The sequence below is a fragment of the Salmo trutta genome, chromosome 12, assembly GCF_901001165.1.
Source record: "Salmo trutta chromosome 12, fSalTru1.1, whole genome shotgun sequence".
NCBI classification, from domain to species: Eukaryota; Metazoa; Chordata; class Actinopteri; order Salmoniformes; family Salmonidae; genus Salmo; species Salmo trutta.
The window spans coordinates 63351216-63377241 of record NC_042968.1 but is presented as its reverse complement, the minus strand read 5'-3'; the positions used below and the strand labels follow the sequence as shown (position 1 = coordinate 63377241).

The following is a 26026-nucleotide window of genomic DNA, read 5'->3' as shown; positions in this document are numbered from 1 at the left end:
AACATTTCAGGGATCTTTTATTTCACCTCATGAAATCAAGGGACCAATGCTTTACATGTTGTGTTCATATTTTTGTTCAGTCAACATAGAATGTGTTAGATACTCTGTCTCCTGATTGGGTGTGTAAAATGTTTCCTCTCCTCTCTGAAGACCCAGTCCCAGTGAAGTGCCATCGTCCTCATCTCTATCTGTCCCTTCATTCCAGCTCTGCCGGTGATGTGAGTTTAAGGAAAGGGTGTAGAGATTGTTATCACGTCATATGGTTGCCCTTCCTTTCTTGAAACGTACGCTGAAGGTAAGAAACATTTACATGCATTCAAATGTCCTTTTCACCTAGTGTAACAACATTGTAATAACAGTTTAAGTAATGAATACGCAGATCCTGATCTATCTATTGCCGGTAAAACAAAAGCGCACATGTACAATGAGGTCTCTGCTATGATATAACTGGACAGGTGGCATCAAATCCACCACAATCTCCATGCTAATTCTCACCATTCCATTAGAGCACATGAAGGGGAGGAAGCCTCTTTAGACTATGGAGATGCACTCTAAGAGCGAGCCCTAACCTCTGTGTTGTAGTACACAGACCTGTGTGGATCACGAGTGCTCCTCAGCGCTGCCACTGAAGGAGCGGCTGCGGATGTGGTGCCTCAGCTGTTCGATCAACTCTGGGTTCTGATGCTGGATCTGCTGGGCAAACTGCTGACCGCTGCAAACAGAGAGAGACCAGGGGAGTTAGCATTTAGTGTTTCTCTGCTTTACTTATGTACTCATTGTGTCAGGCAGCTTGTGTTACAACTAGGATGTAGCATCCTACATCAAATATTTCAAAGAAACTTATGAAATAATTTAAAATGTCAAGGGAAGTTAATGATAATTTAGTCCAAATTAAACCTCACTAATTCTTGATGTGTCTGATGCTTATTTACATGTGTAATTAGAGACCTAATGTCATAAACAGAGAGTCCCTGTGTATGTTACAGTAATAGCCCTATGGTGCTGCCATACGCTTCAATCAGGCTGGAGATGTCTGACAGTCCTCCCACTCCTGCTGCTGGACCCCCCACTGCATTGGACATCATCCCTGACATACTGCCCACAGAGGGAGAGAACCCAAAAGAGTTATAAACATGTGTCACACGCCATTTTATGACAAAAACTTGAAACAAATCTGAGTACAATTGAACAGTAATTCCTACATTCTGGCTTTCTTCAAGAAATTATAACAGGATTATGAATTAGTGGGATGTAGGGTTTTTTTGTATAGTAAAACATAAATCAAATTTTATTTGTCACATGCTTCGCAGACAACAGGTGTAGACTAACAGTGAAATGCTTACTTACGGGTCCTTTTCCAACAATGCAGAGTTAAAGATAAGATACACATTTTAATAAAAAATAGAAATTGTGACACGAGGAATAAATACACGCTAAATAACGAATACAAATAAAGAGTAAAAATAAAATGGCTATATACACTACCGTTCAAAAGTTTGGGGTCACTTAGAAATGTCCTTGTTTTTTAAAGAAGAGCTAATTTTTTGCCCATTAAAATAACATTAAATTGATCAGAAATACAGTGAAGACATTGTTAATTCTGTAAATGACTATTGAAGCTGGAAACGGCAGATTTTTTTTATGGAATATGAAGGCTATTCCATGCGAGAAATTGCCAAGATCTGCCTAGAAGGCCAGCATCCCGGAGTCGCCTCTTCACTGTTGCGCTGTTCTGTGAAGGGAGTAGTACACAGCGTTGTATGAGATCTTCAGTTTCTTGGCAATTTCTCGCATGAAATAGCCTTATTTTCTCAGAACAAGAATAGACTGACGAGTTTCAGAAAAAGGTCTTTGTTTCTGGCCATTTTGAGCCTGTAATCGAATCCACACATGCTGATGCTCCAGATACTCAACTAGTCTAAAGAAGGCCAGTTTTACTGCTTCGTTAATCAGAACAACAGTTTTCAGCTGTGCTAACATAATTGCAAAAGGGTTTTCTAATGATCAATTAGCCTTTTAAAATGATAAGCTTGGATTAGCTAACACAACGTGCCATTGGAACACAGGAGTGATGGTTGCTGATGATGGGCCTCTGTACGCCTATGTAGATATTCCATTAAAAATCAGCCATTTCCAGCTACAATAGTCATTTACAACATTAACAATGTCTACACTGTATTTCTGATCAATTTCATGCTATTTTAATGGACAAAAAAATTTGCTTTTCTTTAAAAAACAAGGACATTTCTAAGTGACCCCAAACTTTTGAACGGTAGTGTATACGGGGAGTAGAAAATAACATGGCTATATACAGGGAGTACCAGTACCAAGTCGATGTGCAGGGGTATGAGGTAATTGAGGTAGCTATGTATTGTACATATACAGTAGGTAGGGGTAATATTGATGGGCTGTGTCTCGATAGATTCAGTGGGGTGGCTTTCACCTATTTATTCATCCAGATCAGTGCAGATGAAGGAAACGAGATGAGGAAAGGATGCCTCACACTATTGAGCCCCAGCCCTGGGTATGCTGAAACATGCCGAACACTCACAGCTGTTGCACTTGCTGGTTCTGCATCACACTGGCGGCCTGTAAATACACACAAAGCCAATCACCATGTCATCCATTTAAATGTGTGAAAATGACAATTAATTAACAGCGTTGATGGGGAACCAGATGCATTCTCAAGTGGCGTGGCTACTTAGTGCTGGTACCAATTTTATAGCTGTCTAGTAAAACTATTCATGATTCAGCCCAGCTGCTGCCATGTAGGATTGGTATGCTTATAATGACATGCACTCTCTGCCTGGTAGGCGTTCCATCAGCCACCCATTCAATCAACCAGTCATGATCAACGCCTTGAATGTCCCCAGGCCCCTTGACAATGGCATTGGTGGAATACCAGGCCAGCTGTGCAAGGCATGCGGTTAATTTTAGGAAGCATTCTCCACTAGTAACCGTATCACAAACACTCATAAAAGAAGTATGAGGAATCTGTGTCTAGGATTTGTGTAGACCAGGGATGGCCTTGGCCCTGGAGGGACTGCAATGTGCGTCAGACCTGGGTCGAATATAGTATTTATTTTCTTTCAAATATTGCAGGTGCGCCTGATTTACTTTTCTGATGTAATAGAACCAATGGCATAGTCCCAAAAGTGCATACCCCCACCCCCCGCATCTGGTGCACCGTATAAGCACACCTAAAGTACATTATGGAAAACAACATCTACTTCCTCCCAGGTACAGTGCATTCAGAAAGTATTCAGACCACTTGACTTTTTTCACATTTTGTTATGTTTTACAGACTTATTCTAAAATGGTTTAAATTGTTGGTGTTTTTTCATCAATCTACACACATCAATCTTTGGTGCTACAAGCTTGGCACACCTGTATTTGGGGAGTTTCTCCCATTCTTCTCTGCAGATCCTCTCATACTCTGTCAGGTTGTATGGGGAGCGTCGCTACACAGCAATTTTCAGGTCTCTCCAGATATTCGATCAGGTTCAAGTCCGGGCTCTGGCTGGGCCTCTTAAGGACATTTAGAGACTTGTCCCAAAGCCATTCCTGCGTTGTCTTGGCTGTGTGCTTAGGGTCGTTGTCCTGTTGGAAGGTGAACCTTCGCCCCAGTCTGAGGTCCTGAGTGCTCTGGAGCAGGTTTTCATCAAGGATCGCTCTGTACTTTGCTCCGTGCATCTTTCCCTCGAACCTGACTAGTCTCCCAGTCTCTGCCGCAGAAAAACATCCCCACAGCATGATGCTGCCACCACCATGCTTCACCGTAGGGATGGTGCCAGGTTTCCTCCAGACGTGACGCTTAGCATTAAGGCCAAAGGGTGAAATATTGGTTTCATCAGACCAGAGAATCTTCTTTCTCATGGTCTGAGTCTCCATTAGGTGCCGTTTGGCAAACTCCAAGCAGGCTGTAATGTGCCTTTTACTAAGGAGTACGTCTGGCTACTCTTCCATAAAGGCCTGATTGGTGGAGTGCTGCAGAGAAGATTTTCCTTCTGGAAGGTTCTCTCATCTCCACTGGGAATCTCCGGAGCTCAGTCAGAGTGACCATTGGGTTCTTGGTCATCTCCCTGACCAAGTCCCTTCTCCCCCAATTGCTCAGTTTAGCAGGGCGGCCAGCTCTAGGAAGAGTCTTGGTGGTTCCAAACTTTTTCCATTTAAGAATGATGGAGGCCACCGTGTTCTTGGGGACCTTCAATGCTGCAGACATTTTTTGGTACCCTTCCTCAGATCTGTGCCTCGACACAATCCTGTCTCGGAGCTCTACGGACAATTCCTTCGACCTCATGGCTTGGTTTTTCCTCTGACATGCACTGTCAACTGTGGGACCTTATATAGACAGATGTGCCTTTCCAAATCATATCCAATCAATTGAATTTACCACAGGTGGACGCCAATCAAGTTGTAGAAAGATCTCAAGGATGATCAATGGAAACAGGATGCACCTGAGCTCAAAAAAGTATAGACTTGTTTTCACTTTGTCATTATGGGGTATTGTGTGTAGATTGATGAGAATTTGTATTTATTTAATCAATTTTAGAATAAGGCTGTAACGTAACAAAATGTGGAAAAGGGAAGGGGTCTGAATACTTTCTGAATGCACTGTACATGTTGTGTGCAGGTGTTTGTTCCAGCCCAGCACTAATCATAGTCTTACCATGCTGATGAAGGCAGGGTTGTTGATGAGGCTGGCCATGTCAAATCCCAGTCCCGTAGCTATCTATAACAAGCAAACATTCAAAGGCTTCATTTTGTATTTGTATTTATTATGAATCGCTATTAGCTGCTGCCAAGCAAGGCATGTGTGTATAGTACTTATGTTATCGTGTGTGTGTATACGTGTGTCTGTGCCAGTGTGTGTGTGTCTCTTCACAGTCCCCATCTCTTCACACTCCATAAGGTGTATTTTTATCAGTTTCTTCAATCAGATTTTACTGCTTGCATGAGTTACTTGATGTGGAATATACAGTTGAAGTCAGAAGTTTACATATACTTAGGTTGGAGTCATTAAAACTCGTTTTTCAACCACTCCACAAATTTCTTGTTAACAAACTATAGTTTTGGCAAGTCAGTTAGGACATCTTCTTTGTGCATGACACAAGACATTTTTCCAACAATTCTTTACAGACAGAATATTTCACTTATAATTCACTGTTTCACAATTCCAGTGGGTCAGAAGTTTACATACACTAAGTTGACTGTGCCTTTAAACAGCTTGGAAAATTCCAGGAAATTATATCATGGCTTTCTGACAGGCTAATTGACATAATTTGAGTCAATTGGAGGTGTACCTGTGGATGTATTTCAAGGTCTACCTTCAAACTCAGTGCCTCTTTGCTTGACATCATTGGAAAATCCAAAGAAATCAGCCAAGACCTCAGAAAACAAATTGTCGACCTCCCCAAGTCTGGTTCATCCCTGGGAGCAATTTCCAAATGCCTGAAGGTACCACGTACATCTGTACAACAATAGTACGCAAGTATAAACACCATGGGACCACGCAGCCATCATACCACTCAGGAAGGAGACGTGTTCTGTATCCTAGAGATGAACGTACTTTGGTGCGAAAAGTGCAAATCAATCCCAGAACAACAGCAAAGGACCTTGTGAAGATGCTGGAGGAAACAGGTACAAAAGTATCTATATCCACTGTCATGACGTGGCCCTCTCTGGATATAGCAAGCACCAACCCCCCCCCCCCCCCCCCCCCCCCCCGCCCACCCCACCCACCGCCTCACTCTTCCCCTTACACTCAGGCTCTGTTATCTCAGGTCGTACATTCCATGAGGAGACTCTCTTCCCCCCCGGCCATGCGGTATAGAGTGAGGGTTCACAGTAGAACAAAGGAACTTTTCTACTTCACAGAACTTGAGAACTGAACAATATCCATGTTTTGGAGAATGTGTAAACGGTCGGGGGAGAATCCAGCTACGACCGGTCCATTTTGTCTAATGTTTGTGACCTCATGAGAGACAATACAGCCACATTACCATAACTCTGTTTATACAAGAGTCTCCGTTATGTGATTTGCATCTAATTATTGAATAAAATGAATGAGAAGAGATTAAACTATTTGTAAAATTATGTAATGTGATTTTAAACTGTTTAATGAAAGAGAATCCAATTCCCTTCAAAGTGAACTAAGTCCTCGGCCCGCCCCATGAGCACAGACATTGATCTGGCGTCATGGGACAGCCTTTCTGCTGTTCCAAATAAAAACCCCACCAAGAGAAATTCCCTCCAGACCAAGCGTACCTCGATTACCGAGAGGGCTAAGGTTTGAGTAGAGACCATGCATTCCTTGGTTGTTGAATTCCTAACCAAACCACGTGGAGTATTGGCTACACTGGTGGAAATGGTTAAACTCTGAGACTATCGATACCGACAGAATAAGAGCAAATCTTCAATACTAATTACTAGTCTGTAGCTAGAATTTATGTTGACCTGGAATACGAAGACCGACAACCGCCGAAACATCTGTCCTATAAGAACATTTCTGAATGTTCCTCTGAAGTATCCATTCTAACCAAAGACTCCAGGGATGCAGAGAGGATCTCGAATGAACTTTCCAACAGAGAGACGGACGATTCCAACAGAGATCATGACGACACACTGAGCGTAAATATGTATACTGATTGCAATTATTCCCGAATGAGTGAGCGTTCATGTGCAAAGGATTAGCATTTCAATTATTATAATTATCAACTGTGTATTGTCTTTTGTCTTTCCCAGCCTTCTCAGCCACACCCACTTCCCCTTTTGTCCACCAAGCCGCCATATCGGTTTAGCCACTAGGGAACATTCCCTATCATTTCCTTGTAACCATCTACTGTTTGTTTGTTTGTGCATTTCTGCGATTATTTAGTTAGTTAGTAAATAAATGATTAAGACAATTGATGTATGAATGATTTATAGTAAAGACTGGGTTCGTGCAGATAACCAACGATTTACGACGTTCGGAATGAGACTATTGTTAGGTAAAGAATGATTCATTAGTTAGAAGACTAATTGATCAATATTAAAATATCTGAAAGTTATATTAAGAAAATTATAACTTTGTAATCTGAAGATTTTCCTTGGTGCCCCAAGATTTTCCTTGGTGGCAGCATCATGTTGTTGGGGTGCTTTGCTGCAGGAGGGACTGGTGCACTTCACAAAACAGATGGCATCATGAGGAAGTAAAATTATGTGCATATATTGAAGCAACATCTCAAGACATCAGTCAGGAAGTTAAAGCTTGGTCGCAAATGGGTCTTCCAAATGGACAATGACCCCAAGCATACTTCCAAAGTTATGGCTTAAGGACAACAAAGTATCCTATAGAAGGTATCCTATAGAAAATTTGTGGGCAGAACTGAAAAAGTGTGTGCGAGCAAGGAGGCCTACAAACCTCATTCAGTTACACCAGCTCTGTCAGGAGGAATGGGCCAAAATTCACCCAACTTATTGTGGGAAGCTTGTGGAAGGCTACCTGAAACGTTTGACCCAAGTTAAACTATTTAAAGGCAGTGTTATCAAATACTAATTGAGTGTATGTAAACTTCTGACCCACTGGAAATGTGATGAAAGAAATAAAAGCTGAAATAAATCATTCTCTCTACTATTATTCTGACATTTCACATTCTTAAAATAAAGTGGTGATCCTAATTGACCTAAGACAGGGAATTTTTACTAGTATAAATTGTCAGGAATTGTGAAAAACTGTGTTTAAATGTATTTGGCTAAGGTGTATGTAAACCTCAGACTTCAACTGTATATTTGAGATTCTTCAAATAGCCACCCTTTGCCTTGATGACAGCTTTGCACACTCTTGGCATTCTCTCAACCAGCTTCACCTGGAATGCTTTTCCAACAGTCTTGAAGGAGTTCCCACATATTCTAAGTGCTTGTTGGCTGCTATTCCTTCACTCTGCGGTCTGACTCATTCCAAACCATCTCAATTTGGTTGAGGTCGGGGGATTGTGGAGGGCAGGTCATCTGATGCAGCACTCCATTACTCTCCTTCTTGGTAAAATAGCACTTACACAGGCTGGAGGTGTGTTGGGTCATTGTCCTGTTGAAAAACAAATGATAGTCCCACTAAGCCCAAACCAGATGGGATGGTGTATCGCTGCAGAATGCTGTAGTCGCAATGCTGTTTAAGTGTGCCTTGAATTCTAAATAAATCAAAGACAGTGTCACCAGCAAAGCACCCCCACACCATAACACCTCCTCCTCCATGCTTTACGGTGGGAAATACACATACGGAGATCATCCGTTCACCCACACTGCGCCTCACAAACACACAGTGGTTGGAACCAAAAATCTCAAATTTGAACTCAAATTTCCACCGGTCTAATGTCCATTGCTCGTGTTTCTTGGCCCAAGCAAGTCTTTTCTTTTATTGGTGCCCTTTAATAGTGCTTTCTTTGCAGCAATTTGACCATGAAGGCCTGATTCACACAGTCTCCTCTGAACAGTTGATGTTGCAATGTCTGTTAATTGAACTCTGTGAAGCATTTATTTGGGCTGCAATTTCTGAGGCTGGTAACTCTAATGAACTTATCCTTTGCAACAGACGTAACTCTGGGTCTTCCATTCCTGTGGTGGTCCTCATGAGAGCCAGTTTCATCATAGCGATTGATGGTTTTTGCGATTGCACTTGAAGAAACTTGAAAAGTTCTTGAAATGTTCCATATTGACTGACCTTCATGTCTTAAAGTAATGATGGACTGTCATTTCTCTTTGCTTATTTGAGCTGTTCTTGGACTTGGTCTTTTACCAAATAGGGCTATCTTCTGTATACCCCCCACCCCACCTTGTCACAACACAACTGATTGGCTCAAACACATTAAGAAGGAAAGAAATTCCACAAATTAACGTTTAAGAGGCACACCTATTAATTGAAATGGATTCCAGGTGACCTGCTCATGAAGCTGGTTGAGAGAATGTCAAGAGTGTGCAAAGCTGTCATCAAGGCTAAGGGTGGCTATTTGAAGAATCTACAATCTAAAATATATTTTGATTTGTTTAACACTTTTTTCGTTACCACATGATTCCATATGTGTTATTTCATAGTTCTGATGTCTTCACTATTATTCTACAATGTAGAAAATAGTAAAAATAAAGAAAAACCCTTGAATGAGTAGGTGTTATAAAACGTTTGACCAGTAGTTTAGTACTGTGCGCCTCCCATAGTCTGTTCTGGACTTGGGGAATGTGAAGAGACCTCTGGCGTCTTGTGGGGTATGCATGTGTGTGAGCTGTGTGCTGGTAGTTTAAACAGACAGCTCGGAGCATTCAATATGTCAATACTTCTCACAAATACAAGTAGTGATGAAGTCAATCTCTCCTCTATTTTGAGCCAGTGTACACATAGCTCTCCATGTACATTTAAGGGCCAGCTGTGCTGCCCTGTTCTGGGCCAATTGTAATTGTCCTAAGTCCCTCTTTGTGGCACCTGACCACACGACTTGATAGTAGTCCAGGTGCGACAAAACTAGGGCCTGTAGGACCTGCCTGTTGGGGCTAGGGCTAGCCTTAATCCCCCAGTTGGGATTGCTAGCAAGGCAGGAAATTCAAAACATCAAAAATTTAATAATTTCAATTTCTCAAACAATCAACTATTTTACACCATTTAAAAGATAAACATCTCCTTAATCTAACCACATTGTTCGATTTTCAAAGAGGCTTTACGGCGAAAGCATAAAGTTAGATTATGTTAGGACAGTACATAGCCAAAAAAGTACAAACATCCATTTTCAATTCAAGGACAGGCGTCACCAAAAGCAGAAAACCAGCTAAAATTATGCACTAACCTTTGACAATCTTCATCAGATGACACTCCTAGGACATTATGTTATACAATACATGCATTTTTGTTCCATCAAGTTCATATTTATATCCAAAAACAGCATTTTACAGTGGTAGATTTTTTTTTCCCTCAAATGCTTCCGGTGAATCAGCGTTACAATTTACAAAATTACTATTCGAAAACATTGGTAAATTATAATATTGTCATTCAAAGAATTATAGATTAACATCTCGTAAATGCTACCGCATTGCCAGATTTCAAAATAACTTTACTGGGAAATCACACTTTGCAATAAACGGGGTCCTATGCTAAGAACATGCTAAGAACAATAGGCTAGGATATACAGGTTAGCACCATCTAATATCAATAATACTATTGTAAATATCCCCTTACCTTTGATTATCTCCATCAGAAGGCACTTCCAGGAATCCCAGGTCCACAACAAATGTGGTTTCTTTTGACAAAGTTCATAATTTATGTCCAAATAACTCCAAATTGTTCCATGTTGTTAGGCGTTCAGAAGGCTCCTCAAAAGTAGGGCGGGGGGGTGAAATCACGACGAAAAGTTTAAAAAAAATCTATTTACGTTCGTTCAAACATGTCAAACGTTGTTTAGCATCAATCTTTAGGGCCATTTTTAACGTGAAACATCAGTAATACTTCAACCCGGCCTCTCCTGTGTCTTGAAACCCGTTTTTGAAAAATGACTCGCCTCACATGCACGCGCAGGTGCGCACAATAATGAAGTGACGACATCCCAGGGACGTCAACTTCTCTTCGTTGTCATCCGGTCTCTGTTCATCATAGACGCTTCAAACAACTTTATAAAGATCGTTGACATCTAGTGGAAGCCGTAGGAAGTGCGAAATGAATCCTTTGTCACTGTGTGATCTATTAGCAATGACTCGAAAATAGTACAGCCACAAAATTCTCATTTCCTTGTTGTATTTTTCTCAGGTTTTTGCCTGCCATATGAGTTTTGTTATACTTACAGACACCATTCAAACAGTTTAGAAAGTTCAGAGTGTTTTCTATCCAAATCTGTTAATAATATGCATATCCTAGCTTCTGAGTTGGTGTAGGAGGCAGTTAAAAATGGGCACATATTTTTTTCAAAATTCTCAATACTGCCCCCTAGCCCCAACAGGTTTTAAGAAGGCTTTATTTTGGGCAGACCTCTCCCCATGTTAGCTACTGTTGCATCAATATGTTTTGACCATGACAGTTTACATTCTAAGGATAATCCAAGCAGTTTAGTCTCCTCAACGTGCTCAATTTCCACATTATTCATTACAAGAGTTAGTTGAGGTTTTGGGTTTAGTGAATAATTTGTCCCAAATACAATGCTTTTAGTTATTTATTGCCACTCATTCTGAAACTGTCTGCAGCTCTTTGTTAAGTGTTGCTTGCAGTGATTTCACTTGCTGTGGTAGCTGATGTGTATAGTGTTGAGTCATCAGCATTCATAGACACACAGGCTTTACTCAGAGCCAGTGGCAGGTCATTAGTAAAGACTGAAAAAATGAAGGGGCCTAGACAGCTGCCCTGGGGAATGCCTCACTAAACCTGGATTATGTTGGAGAAGCTTCCATTAAAGAACACCCTCTGTGTTCTGTTAAAGAGGTAACTCTCGATCCACAATATAGCAGGGGATCTAAAGTCAAGAAGTCATTATGATCGATAATGTCAGAGGCTGCACTGAAGTCTAACAAAACAGCTTCCACATTATTTGTAATATCAATTTCTCTCAGCCAATCATCAGTAATTTGTGTAAGTGCTGTACATGTTGAATGCCCTTTGCTATAAGCCTGCTGAAAATCTGTTGTTAATTTGTTTACTGTGAAATAGCATTGTATCTGGTCAAACACTATTTTTTCAAAAAGTTTACTAAGGCTTGGTAAAAGGCTGATAGGTTGGCTGTTTGAGCTAGTAAAGGGTGCTTTGCTATTCTTGTGTAGCGAAATGACTTTTGCTTCCCTCCAGGCCTGAGGGCACACACTTTCCTGTAGGTTTAGATTGAAGAGAGGGCAAATAGGAGTGGCAAATCGTCCGCTATCATCTTCAGTCATTTTCCATTCAAGTTGTCAGACCCAGGTGGCTTGTCATTGTTGATAGACAACAAAATTACAATGCTTGTCTTTCATAATTTGGTCATTTAGGTTCAGAATTTGTTGTTGGCATGTCATGCCTATGTTTGCCAATTAAAATATAATTAAAGAAGCTGGCAATACCAGTGGGTTTTGTGATGAATGAGCCATCTGATTCAATGAATGATGGAGCCAAGTTTTCCTTTTTGCTTAAAATTTAATTTAAGGTGCTCCAACGCGTTTGACTATCATTCTTTATATAATTTATCTTTGTTTCATAGTACAGTTTGACGCTGAATCGGAAAAGATAAATCCGTCTGTAGGTTCAGTATGATATCATTTTGTACCACTGCTAAAAGCAGGAATATTAAATGTGTCTGATAAAGCTGTTGACACAATTGGGATATCTTGACACACTTAAATACCCGTGGGATATAAGATACACATTTAATAGTACATGAAGAACTCTAGTGAGAATTGTGTTCACATGTAAATAAAGTGTCCATTATTGGAGCTGTAGTGACAGTATTTGTAGGGGAGTAATGATATATTATTACATGTGTTAACAGTGTTTTTGCTTAGATTGACCTTCAGACATGAAATCACACAAGGAGGTAAAACAGCACTACTTACAGGACTGACTGCCTCTTTTTGCTTTTGCTCAGCAATCTTTAGGTTGGATTTGTAGGTGTCGTTCTCTGAATCTAACACCAGAGCTTTCTTAAAGTAGGAGATGGCCTCTGGGAACTTATTCATAGCAGTAAATGCCAATCTAGAGACACACAGGGAATAAGAGACATTGGAGAAGTGCAGTAAATTCAACTCCATAGCAAAACAATAGCTATTTTCAAGCCAAATTCTTGCATTATCACCAGATACTGCTATTGCTCTTTAAACAAAGTTCCAAAAAGCAATGCCATATTCCTCAAAAGACACATGACTAGACATTGTAAACAACATTTCCACTACTCTCCCATGTCTAACTCACCCCATTCTCCCATAGGCTTTACTGTAGCTGGGGTCGATCCCTATGGCCCTCTCACAGTCCCCCGTTGCTTCTGTGTAGTTACCCAGTCTACTGTGGGCTGCAGCCCTGCAGTGATGACAACAGCAGCAACAGCCATTCACACAACCAGACACTCAGGTTAATTTATTTGCACTCAGATCAATAAGGCAGTGTCATGACGTTGCCCTCTTTGGGTACAGCGAGCACCATCCCCCTCTCCCTCTCTATACCCCCTTCACCAGGCTCTGTAAGAGAGGTCGTAAATTCCTATGAGGAGACCCTCTCCTCATGGCCACAGTATAGAGAGAGAGTGAGTTTTCATAGAGAGGACAAAGGAATTTCTTCCATCTCACAGAACTGGAGAACCGAACGACATTTATATTCTGGAGAAGGTATAAAAGATTGGTGAAGTATCCAGCTACGAACTGGTCCGTTTGGTACAATTTTGTGAAACTCATGAGAGACAATACCGCTACATTACCATAACCATGTTTATAGAAGAGTCTCAGGTATGATTCTTACATCTAATGGTTGTATAAAATAATGAATAAGGATGAAACTGTTTGTGAAATTGTGTAATGTGATTTTTGACTGTTTAATGAAGGAAACTCCAATTCCCTTTGGAGTTTAACTAAATCAGAGGACCGCCCATGAGCACAGTTATGGTCTGGCGTCATGGGACAGGCCATTTTCTGCTCGTACGAATAAAACCCCCAACTGGGTTTTCCCACTTCAGACCAGCTTACCTCAATAACGAGAGGGCCAAGGTTTGAGAGGAGACCAGCTTACCTCGATAACGAGAGGGCCAAAGTTTGCAGACCATGCATTTCTCTGGCTGAACTTTTAACCATACCACGTGGTTAAACTCTTAGACTATCGATACCGACAGAATAAGAACAAGACTTTCATATTAATTACTAGTCTGCAGCTAGGAATTTGGTATCATTGAACGTGAAGACCGACAACCGCCGAAACAGCTATTCTATAACAACATGAATGAATGTTACTCTGAACTATCCATTCTAACAACGACAGAGAGAGAGAGAGAGAGAGAGGGCGGACAGACTTTCCAACAGAAACTAACTTTTCAACAGAGATCCCGACGACACACTGAGCGTAAATATATATATTGATTGCAGTTGTTCCCGAATGAGTGAGTGTTCATGTGCAAAGGATTAGCATTTCAATTGTTATAATTATCAACTCTGTAGTGCCTTCTCAGATGACCCCCACTCCCCTTTTGTCTAACAAGCCGTCATGCCGGTTTAGCCCACTAGGGCACATTCTCCTATCATTTCCTTGTAAACATATCTACTGTTTGTTATGCATTTCTGTGAATTACTTAGTTAGTAAATACATTATTTTAAGACAATTGATGTATGGATGACTCATAGTGAAGACTGGGTTTGTGCAGATAACCAGCAATTTACGACGTTTGGAATGAGACTAACGTGAGGTAAATAATAATTCATTAATTCGAAGACTAATTGATCAGATATTAAAATATCTGAAAGTTATATTAGGAAAATTATAACTTGGTAATCTGAATATTTTCCTTGGTGCCCTGACTTCCTAGTTAATTACAGTTACATGATTAATCAGTTTAATCGCGTAATAATAATTACAGAGTTATTTGATAAATAGGTCTTCAGTTTTAATGATGCCAAAGACACGACAGCAGGCACATGCAAAGGCTGCAGCAGCTGTGTGCCTGCCTAGTAGTCTGGTTCACCAGATGTGTATGACACTATGTCTTTCAGCTCAGACAGTACTGTAACTGTGACTGCATTATCTATGTATAGTACAAGCATAACATGAGTTATTGTCACAGTTTTACAAAATAATTACCAATATAGTTGGTATAAAAACACAATAGATACAGACATAATTTAGGTGTTATGTTATATATTTCTCATTTGAATACAGTGTTAATACTTCTCCATTTCAGAAGCGGTTGTGTGTACCTGTTACAGTAGTAGACAGCGTTTCGGAGGTCCAGATTGATGGCTTTTGAGTAGCATTCCACCGCACAGCTGTAGTTCTCCTCTTTCATGTGATTATTCCCTGAAAATGAAATGGCGTTTTATTTCAACCTGATGATCAGGTCACGTCTACTGACAGATTTTACGACAACATTACAAAACATTGTCAATCTGAAGGAAAACGGAAGTGCACTTAAACTGAGTTTGCACTCATCCAAAGTGTATTTATCATAAGTCTACACTACATATTAAAACAGTGCCAGGTACCTTCATTCTTCAGTTGTTCTGCCCTCTCTGTGTCTTCTGGTGATGGGGACGTCTCTGGTGGCTCCGGGTTATTCTGATCATTCTGAGGAAAATACAATGACAGATAAAGTCAAATATCAATAAAGCCTAATATACATTATACAATTATTGTAGTTTACTGATTGTGAGATTACTGATTTGAGAATGATTGATGAACTGCACACAGACAGGTTAATGTTGCAGTTAAGGTAAAAGAGTTTGAAATAAGGTAGAGAATCAGAGAGTAACCCCACCTTGAGGAGAGAATTGAGGAATATTTCAGTGAGAGGTTGTGGTGCTGCGAGATGACAGTCACTGGAGTTGATCTTGAAGGTGGTCTCCAAACATTGTATTGCAACTACAAGGGAAAAAATTGTGTTGTAATAACACAATAGTCAACACTGAGCTGTTTATATTATTGTTATACAGGTAACTGCCAAAATAAAGGAAACACTTGCGTAAATGAAGGATGCAAAGTATATTGAAAGCAGGTGCTTCCACACAGGTATGGTTCTTGAGTTAATTAGGCAATTAACATCCCATCCCATGATTAGGGTCATGTATAAAAACGCCCAGTTGCCCATTATTGTGGCTACCATGGCTAGAAGAGATCTCAGTGACTTTGAAAGAGATGTCTCAAAGGAGCATAGGGTGTTTTAAAGTTGTTGTTGTGTGTGTTTGTCTCAATCACCAGATCTGAACCCAATGAAATACTTATGGGAGATTCTGGAGTGGTGGCTGAGATAGTGTTTTCTACCACCATCAACAAAACACCAAATTATGGAGTTTCTTGTGGAAGAATGGTGTCGCATACCTCCAAGAGAGTTCTAGACACTTGTAGCATCTATGCCAATGCATATTGAAGCTGTTCTGGTGGCTCGTTTTGGCCCGACACCCTATTATGACAATTTATGTAGGTGTTTCTTTTATTTTGCCAGTTATCTGTGGGTGTATTTGATAAGAAGACATAGTGCACATGTTATTGTAGTCCACCCACAACTCCCTGAATTGGAGAGAGCAGGGTACAATATTTTCATAAACGGACAGTGATCCTATGCTGATTTACCTTCGAGGCTTTCCTGCTCATCGGAATTCGAAGCACCACAGTGAGTTTGATCTCGCAGGAACTGCACAATAGAGAATGCCAAGCGCTTCTCCACTGCCATTTTCGCTGCAAAAAAATAATATAGCATTTAGGGATACATAGAATAGAATCCCACACAGTGAGAGGCTGTAGAGTTCATTCAAACTAGAATAAGCGTCACGAATGGTTGTTTTATGACAGTTCTATTTTTACTGGACTCCCTTACGGTAAGATTAGCTCAAGTCACTGTAATGTGGTACATTGGAGCCTAGTTGTTAATACATTGCACCAAATATAATACATTACTGCCTGTGGTAAGATGCAGGTCTGTTTCCAAGACAACTCAGGAGGAAAGTTGAGTGTGTGTATAAGCCATTCTGTATGAGTAAGGGAAAGGGGGATACCTAGTCAGTTGTACAACTGAAATGTGTCTTACAGTTCAGTAATCATGAATCCTTCAGATTATTCAACATAATTCAGATTTCAATGTGATACACATTTGTAGCGAGGGGATTTGGCAGTCTTTTCATGTCTATTGTCTACTAATTTTAATTTTGGATGGTGAAACATATTTACAATACTACTACTGAGGATATTGCATTACTGTACAGTAGTACTGCATACACATCAAGCACAACCAGGTGTGCCATTATAAATAATCCATAACCTACGCAACAGGGAACCCATGTTTTCCCATATTATTACATATGAGGATATGGGATATTACTTGACATTGCATTGAAATAAATTATGACACAATCAATGTTTGGAATGGCATAATACAAACATACATTTTAATGAATTATCTCTATTATATCATTGACAGTTTTGCAACCATGCATAATTGTAAAACCCTAAAATGTATAATCATGCTTGTTTGACATTTCAAAGCAAGGCAACTCTAGCCCTCTATTCTGTTGACATCAACCTCATAACAAAAGATGTAGTGATGACGCGATGATGCGATGGGATGATGCGGTGTAGCTACTAATGCCAGTAGGGACTTGAGATTTTAATCCCATGTCAACCTAGTGCATCCTTATCTAAAGTAAATTGCAGTCTATGATGACAGACATATATTGATTATTTACATAGCGTGTCCAAATACATGATCTTCCCTTATCATTACCGACAGTGCGCCTCTCTACCAGTCTGCAACCTATAATGGCAGAGCATCGCTATAATAAAGCTGTCTATACAAGGGAGAAAAACAAAGCCAGCTCCACTGCTCATTCCTATCCTTCTAAATACAGTACTGTAACATTGTAAATAACAACATTGAGTCAAGGGATGCTATTCGACGACCCCGCCCAGTGCGCCCACCAACCTGAGATATTTTGCAGCTGTCCCTGCTATTGCGTCATGAGAACTTCTGTCAGATTGATCGCATCTCTGGCGCCTGCGCATTTACAACGGAAGTAAACCGATTCAGTAGCACTACTGGAGCTGTGAAGAGGAGAGTTGAATGAGGGTTTTGCGAATTGCACGTAGAAAACGGCATGAACTTGTTCATGTTTTCGATACGAATTGTAGTGTGTCGAACGCTGTGCAAGTAGGCTATTGTCAAAGTTGTGGTTGTGTTTGTTAATTCCACATGAATCGAGCCCCACAGTGGAGGTGTCATAATACCCACAAAACCTAGCTGTCAAAAGGGAAAATGGTTCCAATCGTTTTTCCACCATAAATGTTTCCCTTTGGGAATATTATAAACACTTAAAATAAAGGCTGTGTTTCGTGTAGGCTTACTGTGGTGTGACAATTTGATAACCATGTAAATCTCTCTGACAAGGAGACTTTTATCAATATATTCGGCTCTATTTAGTCTCATATTCAAAAATGCTAATTAGATTCAAAGTAGACATCATGCAAGACTACAAATCCCTGCAAGCTTCTGCACGTCATCTCTAGCTGACAACTTTGCAAACAGGTATTGTGTCAATTTAAAATTTGCACAAGACAGTTCACAGAATTGTACTGTTAAAGAAATGTAGGCAATATATTAAACACTAAATTTAGCTAACAGACAGTTAATCCAGAGATTCTTCCCTTTGCCTCGATTCAGCAGTCTCGTTCAGATCATCATGGAATTTGTAGTTCTTTATGATAGCCACATTATCAGCTAATTAGCATTTCATTTTGGGAGGGGTAAATACAGGCGAATATATTGATAAAAGTCACCTTGACCTAGAGAGATTTACACGGTTATGAAAACATCACTCCAGTGTAAGCCAACACGAAACACAGCCCTTATTTTCAGCGTTTCTAAATTGCCCAATGGGAAAAATTAATGGTGTAAAAATTATTGAAACCATTTCCTTGTTTGACTGCTAGGTTTTATGTGTATTATGATACTGTGGTACTCTATTTTTGTGAACCTTATGTGGCCTTAGTAACAAACTTGTATGCCATCTGTAAATACGAATAAAATGGTTAAATTATGAGCCAAGTTGGTTTAGCCTTGGAAAAAGGCAGGAAACTTCCCGCTAGCCATGATTGGCTGAGATAATGGATGGGCTGGACATGCCAAGAGATGAGTTCGGATTGATCTGCCATGTAGCTTGCTTCTGTCTATAACATGAGCTGGTCATTATGTGTAGGTAATCCTTTCTAACACTGCATTTTTGAAAGATATCAAGTAGTAGAACTGCAAAAGTGTTGCTTTCCACTTTCTGGAGGACCGAGTTCTGAAATCCGTGGAATGACCGGTGGAAAAACGATTGGAACCATTTCCTTGTTTGACTGCTAGGTATTATGACTCATACTGTGGTACTGTGTGCAAAGCTGTCATCAAGGAAAAGGGTAGCTAATTTCAAGAATCTTGAATATAAAATATATTTGGATTTGTTTAAATCTTTTTTGGTTACTACATGTGTTATTTCATAGTTTTGATGTCTTCACTATTATTCTACAATGTAGAATTTATTTCTATTTTTTTAAACTGGAATGAGTAGTTGTCCAAACTTTTGACTGGTACTGTATATCATTACTGTTAGATGAAAAAGGTATGACACGTTGCACAAGCCCTGCACTTTTAAATGGCTGTGTTCTAATGGGAATTTGCACATGTTTAGAGCGCCACCATTAGGTTAAAGATCTGAGAAAAAAAAATCTTAATTAAAAAAACAACATTTTCTCACAATAATTAGTGACATATTTTCTCAACCTAGACTTTCAGATCTCTTATTCAGAATTGGGGGGGACCCCAGTCCTTCCCAACGTTGTGGAGCTACTACTTACATCAGCGCTTACCTCACTCGGTCCTGGGGATCCCAAGGGGTGGACGTTTTTTTTTTCTTCCCTGCACTATACAGCTGATTCAAATCATGAAAGGTTTATGATGAGTTCATTATTTGAATCAGCTGTGTAGTGCTAGGGAAACACTGACAGTTGTTACAGTGTAGTCAATAAGAACTTGCAATACTGGCCAGAAAGAAGTGTTTCATCATATACAGTGGGGGCTTGTTTGTAGAGTACCAAGCTTAGGGACCAAATACTCAACTTTTGACTACTTTATTTATAAGGATCTTAAGGGGTGTCAATCATTTTGACCCCTACCTTTTTGTGTGAAAAAAAGTATTACAAAATCTCTTTCTCTGAGCAATTGTATTACTATAATATAATTTCAAAGAATTTGGAGCATACAATATAACTCATTATTTGAATTATTTCATACAGTCGTTATTGCTAATCTTTATCAAGAGTGTCAATAATTACGGACCCCTATAGTCACTTGAGGTTAAAAGAAGAGAAACGTTTTTTCTGTGTACTGTAAGTAATATTGGCAATGTATCTTCTAGGACAGATTACACACTGCAACATCTATTTCTCTCCCCTTTCACCTGAAATAACTGCTACAGTAACCTATGGAAACTTCAGTTATGCTTTTATATATTTTTATTTAATTTTAATAGCAACTTTTTATTCTTACAAAAGCACAACAGAGCCGTTTTATGACATAGCCTTATGGTTAACTAGGCCTGTAATCACTTGCTTCACTAATACATGTTGTGGGATCAGTTGTCAGTCATTTAGTAAATGAATCAGAGTGTTAGTGGCAATCATGTGAAAGTCTTGAAGGCCATTAATTAAAGCAAATATCATCTAGCATGAAGTATTAAACAGTCTATCTCCGAACACAATCTTTGCTTTAAAAAAGACTGCCGCTATTAAGTTTAAGTATGGGTTTGTGTCATGGTTAGAGCTTAAGATAAATATTTCCTAGATTTCTTAGCATTTCAGTATATTTCCTAGAATTTACAGTATTTCAAGTGAATTAAATCACATTGAGGTTATATGAAATGTACAAAAAGTTGCAAATGTACTGTCATGCACATTATCTTTTGTGATTTACTTGTAATAATTCTATTTTGTCTCCAGAATTTCTGGTTTTAAACCCAGTGTGAGAATGACCCTGCAGAATGGGCTGGTGTTACCTGCTGCCAGAAACTGTTACCAGGTCGCCGCAGCAGCTAACTCAGCAGACTGCAACAACGGGAATGCCCTGTGATGGGACCTGGCCCCAGATCAAGAACATGACAGGGAGCCTAGTCCAGAGGATCAAACAGGTCTACGACGACATCGGATCTCTGGATATAGAACAGGTGTCCATTGAAAACACCTTAAAAGCCCTGGCCAGTGCCAAATTAGAATATGCAGATAAGTTATTGTCTGACCTTGGCCACACTGATCTTTGTTGATCAAAAGGTCACAAATGTGTTTTTAATGTTAAAACTTTGTAAAAAGAAAAAGTTTTTATATGGAGATGTCTCTCACTTCACATGTTTATACAGTAATTAGGCAACACTTTGCTCCATTTGTTTGAACATAAACCTCCCTTTGTTTCTTCCCTGGTCCACTAATTTATAATGTATTTATATAGTCTACTCTGGACCAGTTGAATATGCCACCTCTATCTTGCCTGCATTTGTTCCCCAGCACAGCGCCATGTTCTGGATTTATCCCAGTACATGTCTGCTTGTAAGGAGATGCGGTCAGTGAGCACAGAGGCCAACAAGAAGCTGTCTGACTTTGAAGTGGAGACGAGTAATAGGGAAGACGTGTTTCAGAGAGTTATTGCCTAGAAGCTACAACTAACCAACAATATACTGTACTAACTAGTTAAAGGTAGACTCAGCGATATGATGTAGATGCAGAAAGTAAATAGCATATTGAGTCAATTTCCACAACAACATAGAACGTTGAAGCGCAAGGCTCAACTTCTCTGCTGTTTTGGTTGCCTCGCTACCATGCTGTAAACAACGTGAAGCAAACATGTGCACATGCGCAGATACTATGTGTGACTGTGTGAGACTCTTGCATCTCGTTCATCTCAGTATCTCCAGTGCTGCTCGCGACAACGTTATTACGCTGAGTCTGTCTTTAAAGGAAAGATTCACCCATTTTGAATGTTATATTGTTTTTCGGCATCTCTGAGCGATGTTCTGTCGATTCCTGGGGTAATTTTATGTTTTCATGTATATCTGAGCTATTGCTGTTCAAGCAGACATCATTTGATGCAAAACTCGCCATATCGATGATGCAGAACTCGTCATACCGGCTGTATTTCTGCCTGCTTGAACGACAATTTTTATTTATTTATTTATTTATTTCACCTTTATTTAACCAGGTAGGCAAGTTGAGAACAAGTTCTCATTTACAACTGCGACCTGGCCAAGATAAAGCAAAGCAGTTCGACAACATTAAAAACACAGAGTTACACATGGAGTAAAACAACATACAATCAATGATACAGTAGAAAGAAATAAGACTATATACAATGTGAGCAAATGATGTGAGATAAGGGAGGTAAAGGCAAAAAAGGCCATGGTGGCAGAGTAAATAAAGTATAGCAAGTAAAACACTGGAATGGTAGATTTGTTATTTGAAGAAAGTTCAAAGTTAAAATATAAATAATATGGTGCAAAGGAGCAAAATAAATAAAATAAATAAAGTAGGGGAAGAGGTAGTAGTTTGGGCTAAATTATAGATGGGCTATGTACAGGTGCAGTGATCTGGGAGCTGCTCTGATAGCTGGTGCTTAAAGCTAGTGAGGGAGATAAGTGTTTCCAGTTTCAGAGATTTTTGTAGTTCGTTCCAGTCATTGGCAGCAGAGAACTGGAAGGAGAGACGACCAAAGGAGGAGTTGGTTTTAGGAGTGACCAGAGAGATATACCTGCTGGAGCGCGTGCTACAGGTGGGTGTTGCTATGGTGACCAGTGAGCGGAGATAAGGGGGCAATAGCTCAGATATACATGAAAACATGAAATGCCCCAATATTATATAACATTCAAAATGGGTGAATCTTTTCTTTAAGAACCTATTAACTAACTATTATTATAAGTACAATATACACATACACACATAGCCAAAATCATTTATGATAAAAAATGGAGCAGGAGTAAAATTATTTATATTTTGAGGTGTTACATAATAAAGTTGTTGGCTTTGGCTAGAGTTCATTCATTCTAAATGTGCACTAATTTGATACCATTGGTTCATATTTAGCCTACAATTGTAATTTGACCTGATTACGGTCTGGCAGCAGCTGATGCCAAGTGGCTTGATCCTGGTTAAAACCACTGTTACTCCACTGACTATCATGTTCACATATCATACATAATAAAACGTTATTTCATTATCAATCAATTTATTTGGATGAATCATCTGGAAGAGGGTGTACTGCCAAAACACTGAGAGGAGACAGTGTTCTCTCCAGACAATTTATTACCCTTTGTACTTAAAGGAAAACTCCACCAATAAACTATTACATTTACATTTTAGTCATTTAGCAGACACTCTTATCCAGAGTGACTTACAGTAGTGAATGCATACATTTCATACATTTTTTTTTTCTGTGCTGGCCCCCCCGTGGGAATCAAACCCACAACCCTGGTGTTGCAAACACCATGCTCTACCAACTGAGCTACAGGGAAAACTATCTTTTGGTCTTTGTTTCATTAGTCCATTGCTGATATAGGTCCAAAATGTTTAGCATTTTAGCAATTAAGTTTTCAAGATACAGTGCATTCAGAAAGTATTCAGACCCCTTGACTTTTTCCTCATTTTGTTACGTTATAGCCTTTTTCCCCTCATCAATCTACACACAATACCTCATAATGACAAAGCGAAAACAGGTTTTTAGAAATGTTTGAAAATGTATTACAAATAAAAAACCTTATTTACTAAAGTATTCAGACCCTTTGCTATGAGACTCAAAAATTGAGCTCAGGTGCATCCTGTTTCCATTGATCATTCTTGAGATGTATCTACAACTTGATTGGAGTCCACCTGTGGTAAATTCAATTGATTGGACATCATTTGGAAAGGCACAAGCCTGTCTATTTAAGGTCCCACAGTTGACAGTGCATGTCAGACAATAACCAAGCCATGAGGTCGAAGGACAGATTGTGTCGGCACATATCTCAGGAATGGTACCAACAAATTTCTACAGCATTGAAGGTCCCCAAGAACACAGTGGCCTCCATCATTCTTAAATAGAAGAAGTTTGGAACCACCAAGACTCTTCTTAGAGCTGGCCACCCGGCTAAACTGAGCAATCGGAGGAGAAGGGCCTTGGTCAAGGAGGTGAACAAGAACCTGATGGTCTCTCTGACAGAGCTCCAGAGTTTCTCTGTGAAGATGGGAGAACCTTTCAGAAGGACAATCATCTCTGCAGCACTCGACCAATCAAGCCTTTATGGTAGAGTGGCCAAATAGAAGCCTCTCCTCAGTAAAAGGCATATGACAGCCCGCTTGGAGTTTGCCAAAAGGCACCTAAAGACTCAAATCTTGAGAAAAAAAATTGAAGGCTTTGGCCCGAATGCCAATCGTCATGTTTGGAGGAAACCTGGCATCATCCCAACGGTGAAGCATGGTGGTGGCAGCATCATGCTATGGGGAGGCTTTTCAGCGGCAGGGACTGGGAGACTATTCAGGATCGAGGGAAAGATGAACAGAGCAAAGTACAGCGAGATCCTTGATGAAAACTTGCTCCAGAGTGCTCAGGACCTCAGTATGGGGTGAAGGTTCATCTTCCAACAGGATAACGACCCTAAGCACACAGCCAAGACAACGCAGGAGTGGCTTCGGGACAAATCTCTGAATGTCCTTGAGTGGCCCAGCCAGAGCCTGGACTTGAACCCGATCGAACATCTCTGGAGAGACCTGAAAATAGCTGTGCAGCGACGCTCCCCATCCAACCTGACAGCTTGAGAGGATCTGCAGAGAAGAATGGGAGAAACTCCCCAAATACAGGTGTGCCAAGCTTGTAGTGTCATACCTAAGAAGACTCGAGGCTGTAATTTCTGCCAAAGGTGCTTCAACAAAGTACTGAGTGAAGGGTCTGAACACTTATATAAATGTTATATTTCAGTTTTTAATTGTAATACATTTCTAAACATTTCTAAAAAACAGTTTTTGCTTTGTCATTTTGGGTTATTGTGTGTAGATTGATGAGGGAAAAATGAATTTAAAACATTTTAGAATAAGGCTGTAATGTAACAAAATGTTGAAAAAGTCAATGGGTCTGAATACCTTCTGAATGCACTGTATATAACTTCCAATATACAGAAATACATTCGTCATGATGCCTTTTGCATTTTGACTAATGAAACAAATACCAAAATATAATTTTTCTTTAAGTAGTTTGCATGGCCACAGCTATTTCATTGAGTCCAGATTAAGTCCTAACTGTCACATGGCCCTAGAAGCTGTGTAGGTACTGACAGACGTGACGGTAGAGACTGCTCCAACGCCTGCCTGAGGAGGACACCTGGCGGACTGACAGAACTACACACACACACACACACACATACAGAAATCGCGCCACAGTTCAATGGGACAGATGAGAAATATTGAATATGCTGCCAACTTGGTACAGGTGCATCCTCAGAGAGTGGTCTGATGTTTTCTTGCAGGAGAAGCAGCTGGACACTAACACCTAAGGCCAGGAGATTCTTAGACCGTCCTATCACATTAGGGAAGAGGAAAGGATTGCATTTGTCAAAGGATATACAGGAGGTAATACAAGCTTTGGAGTTTCATACACAGAAGGGACAGGATTTCTCAGTGGCACTTAAGTGGTGAAGACAACACCATTTTGGGGGGAAGATTTGAAATGTGGCTGTTATGTGGTTTGTAGAGCTAAAAGTGTAATGGTCTATACTTTTCAACACTGTAGAGTTCTCATACCAACGTGGCAATTTTTTGTCTCTCAAGGAAATCATACGATTGTCAAAACTCATCAGTGAACTCTCAATCAACTTCAACCAAAATCTGAATGACGTAGAAACAATGGCTCTAACATTCACTGAAAACGAACTAAGCAAGCAGAACCAGAAATGAAAGAACTATTCATGATTGTCCTTCATACACTGAGTGTACAGAACATGAGGAACACCTGCTCTTTCCATGGCAAAGACTGTCCAGGTGAATCCAGGTGAAAGCTATGATCCCGTATTGATGTCACCTGTTAAATCCACTTCAATCAGTGTAGATGAAGGGGAGAAGACAGGTTAAATAATTTTTTGTAAGCCTTGAGACAATTGAGACATGGATTGTGTATGTGTGCCATTCAGATGGTGAATGGTCAAGACAAAATATTTAAGTGCCTTTGAATGGGGTATGGTAGTAGGTTCCAGGTGCACTGGTTTAGGTATGTCAAGAACTGCAACGCTGCTGGGTTTTTCACGCTCAACAGTTTCCTGTGTGTTTCAAGAATGGCCCACCACCCAAGGACATCCAGAGCCGACTTGACACAACTGTGGGAAGCACTGGAGT

General features: G+C 40.0%; 1 protein-coding gene and 1 pseudogene across 6 annotated transcripts; one reads left to right on the top strand and one right to left on the bottom strand.

The window, feature by feature from the left end:
* LOC115203971 (small glutamine-rich tetratricopeptide repeat-containing protein beta) lies at positions 1-17766 on the bottom strand. Of its 6 annotated transcripts, none has more exons than XM_029769107.1 (13): positions 17577-17766; positions 16232-16336; positions 15420-15523; positions 15148-15229; positions 14863-14962; positions 12881-12985; positions 12526-12664; positions 4670-4732; positions 2552-2589; positions 1344-1352; positions 1012-1095; positions 592-712; positions 1-207 (listed from the first exon to the last, which is right to left on the bottom strand). In XM_029769107.1, exons 2-12 carry the CDS (start codon positions 16329-16331, stop codon positions 601-603), a joined length of 936 nt encoding a protein of 311 aa, XP_029624967.1. In that variant the 5' UTR covers positions 16332-16336; positions 17577-17766; the 3' UTR covers positions 1-207; positions 592-600. The 6 variants fall into 6 exon arrangements, 5 of the variants coding, with proteins under 5 accessions (XP_029624967.1, XP_029624965.1, XP_029624966.1 ...); XM_029769105.1 differs by having other exon boundaries at positions 1-289; positions 17577-17765; XM_029769106.1 differs by lacking the exon at positions 17577-17766 and adding an exon at positions 16556-16778 and having other exon boundaries at positions 1-289.
* Positions 17767-20492: 2726 nt separating this feature from the next.
* On the top strand, positions 20493-25591 carry LOC115202593 (neurolysin, mitochondrial-like; annotated as a pseudogene).
* The last annotated feature ends 435 nt before the right edge of the window (positions 25592-26026 follow it).

What these genes read in the sequence shown, in the direction of transcription:
- LOC115203971 (XM_029769107.1), bottom strand. Translation starts at nt 16,331, where the DNA reads ATGGCAGTGGAGAAGCGCTTGGCATTCTCTATTGTGCAGTTCCTGCGA. An exon ending in TCCTCAATTCTCTCCTCAAG is followed by an intron (nt 15,230 to 15,419) that starts GTGGGGTTACTC and finishes TATTTTCCTCAG; the next exon opens with AATGATCAGAATAACCCGGA. An exon ending in AAAGCCTATGGGAGAATGGG is followed by an intron (nt 12,665 to 12,880) that starts GTGAGTTAGACA and finishes GTGTGTCTCTAG; the next exon opens with ATTGGCATTTACTGCTATGA.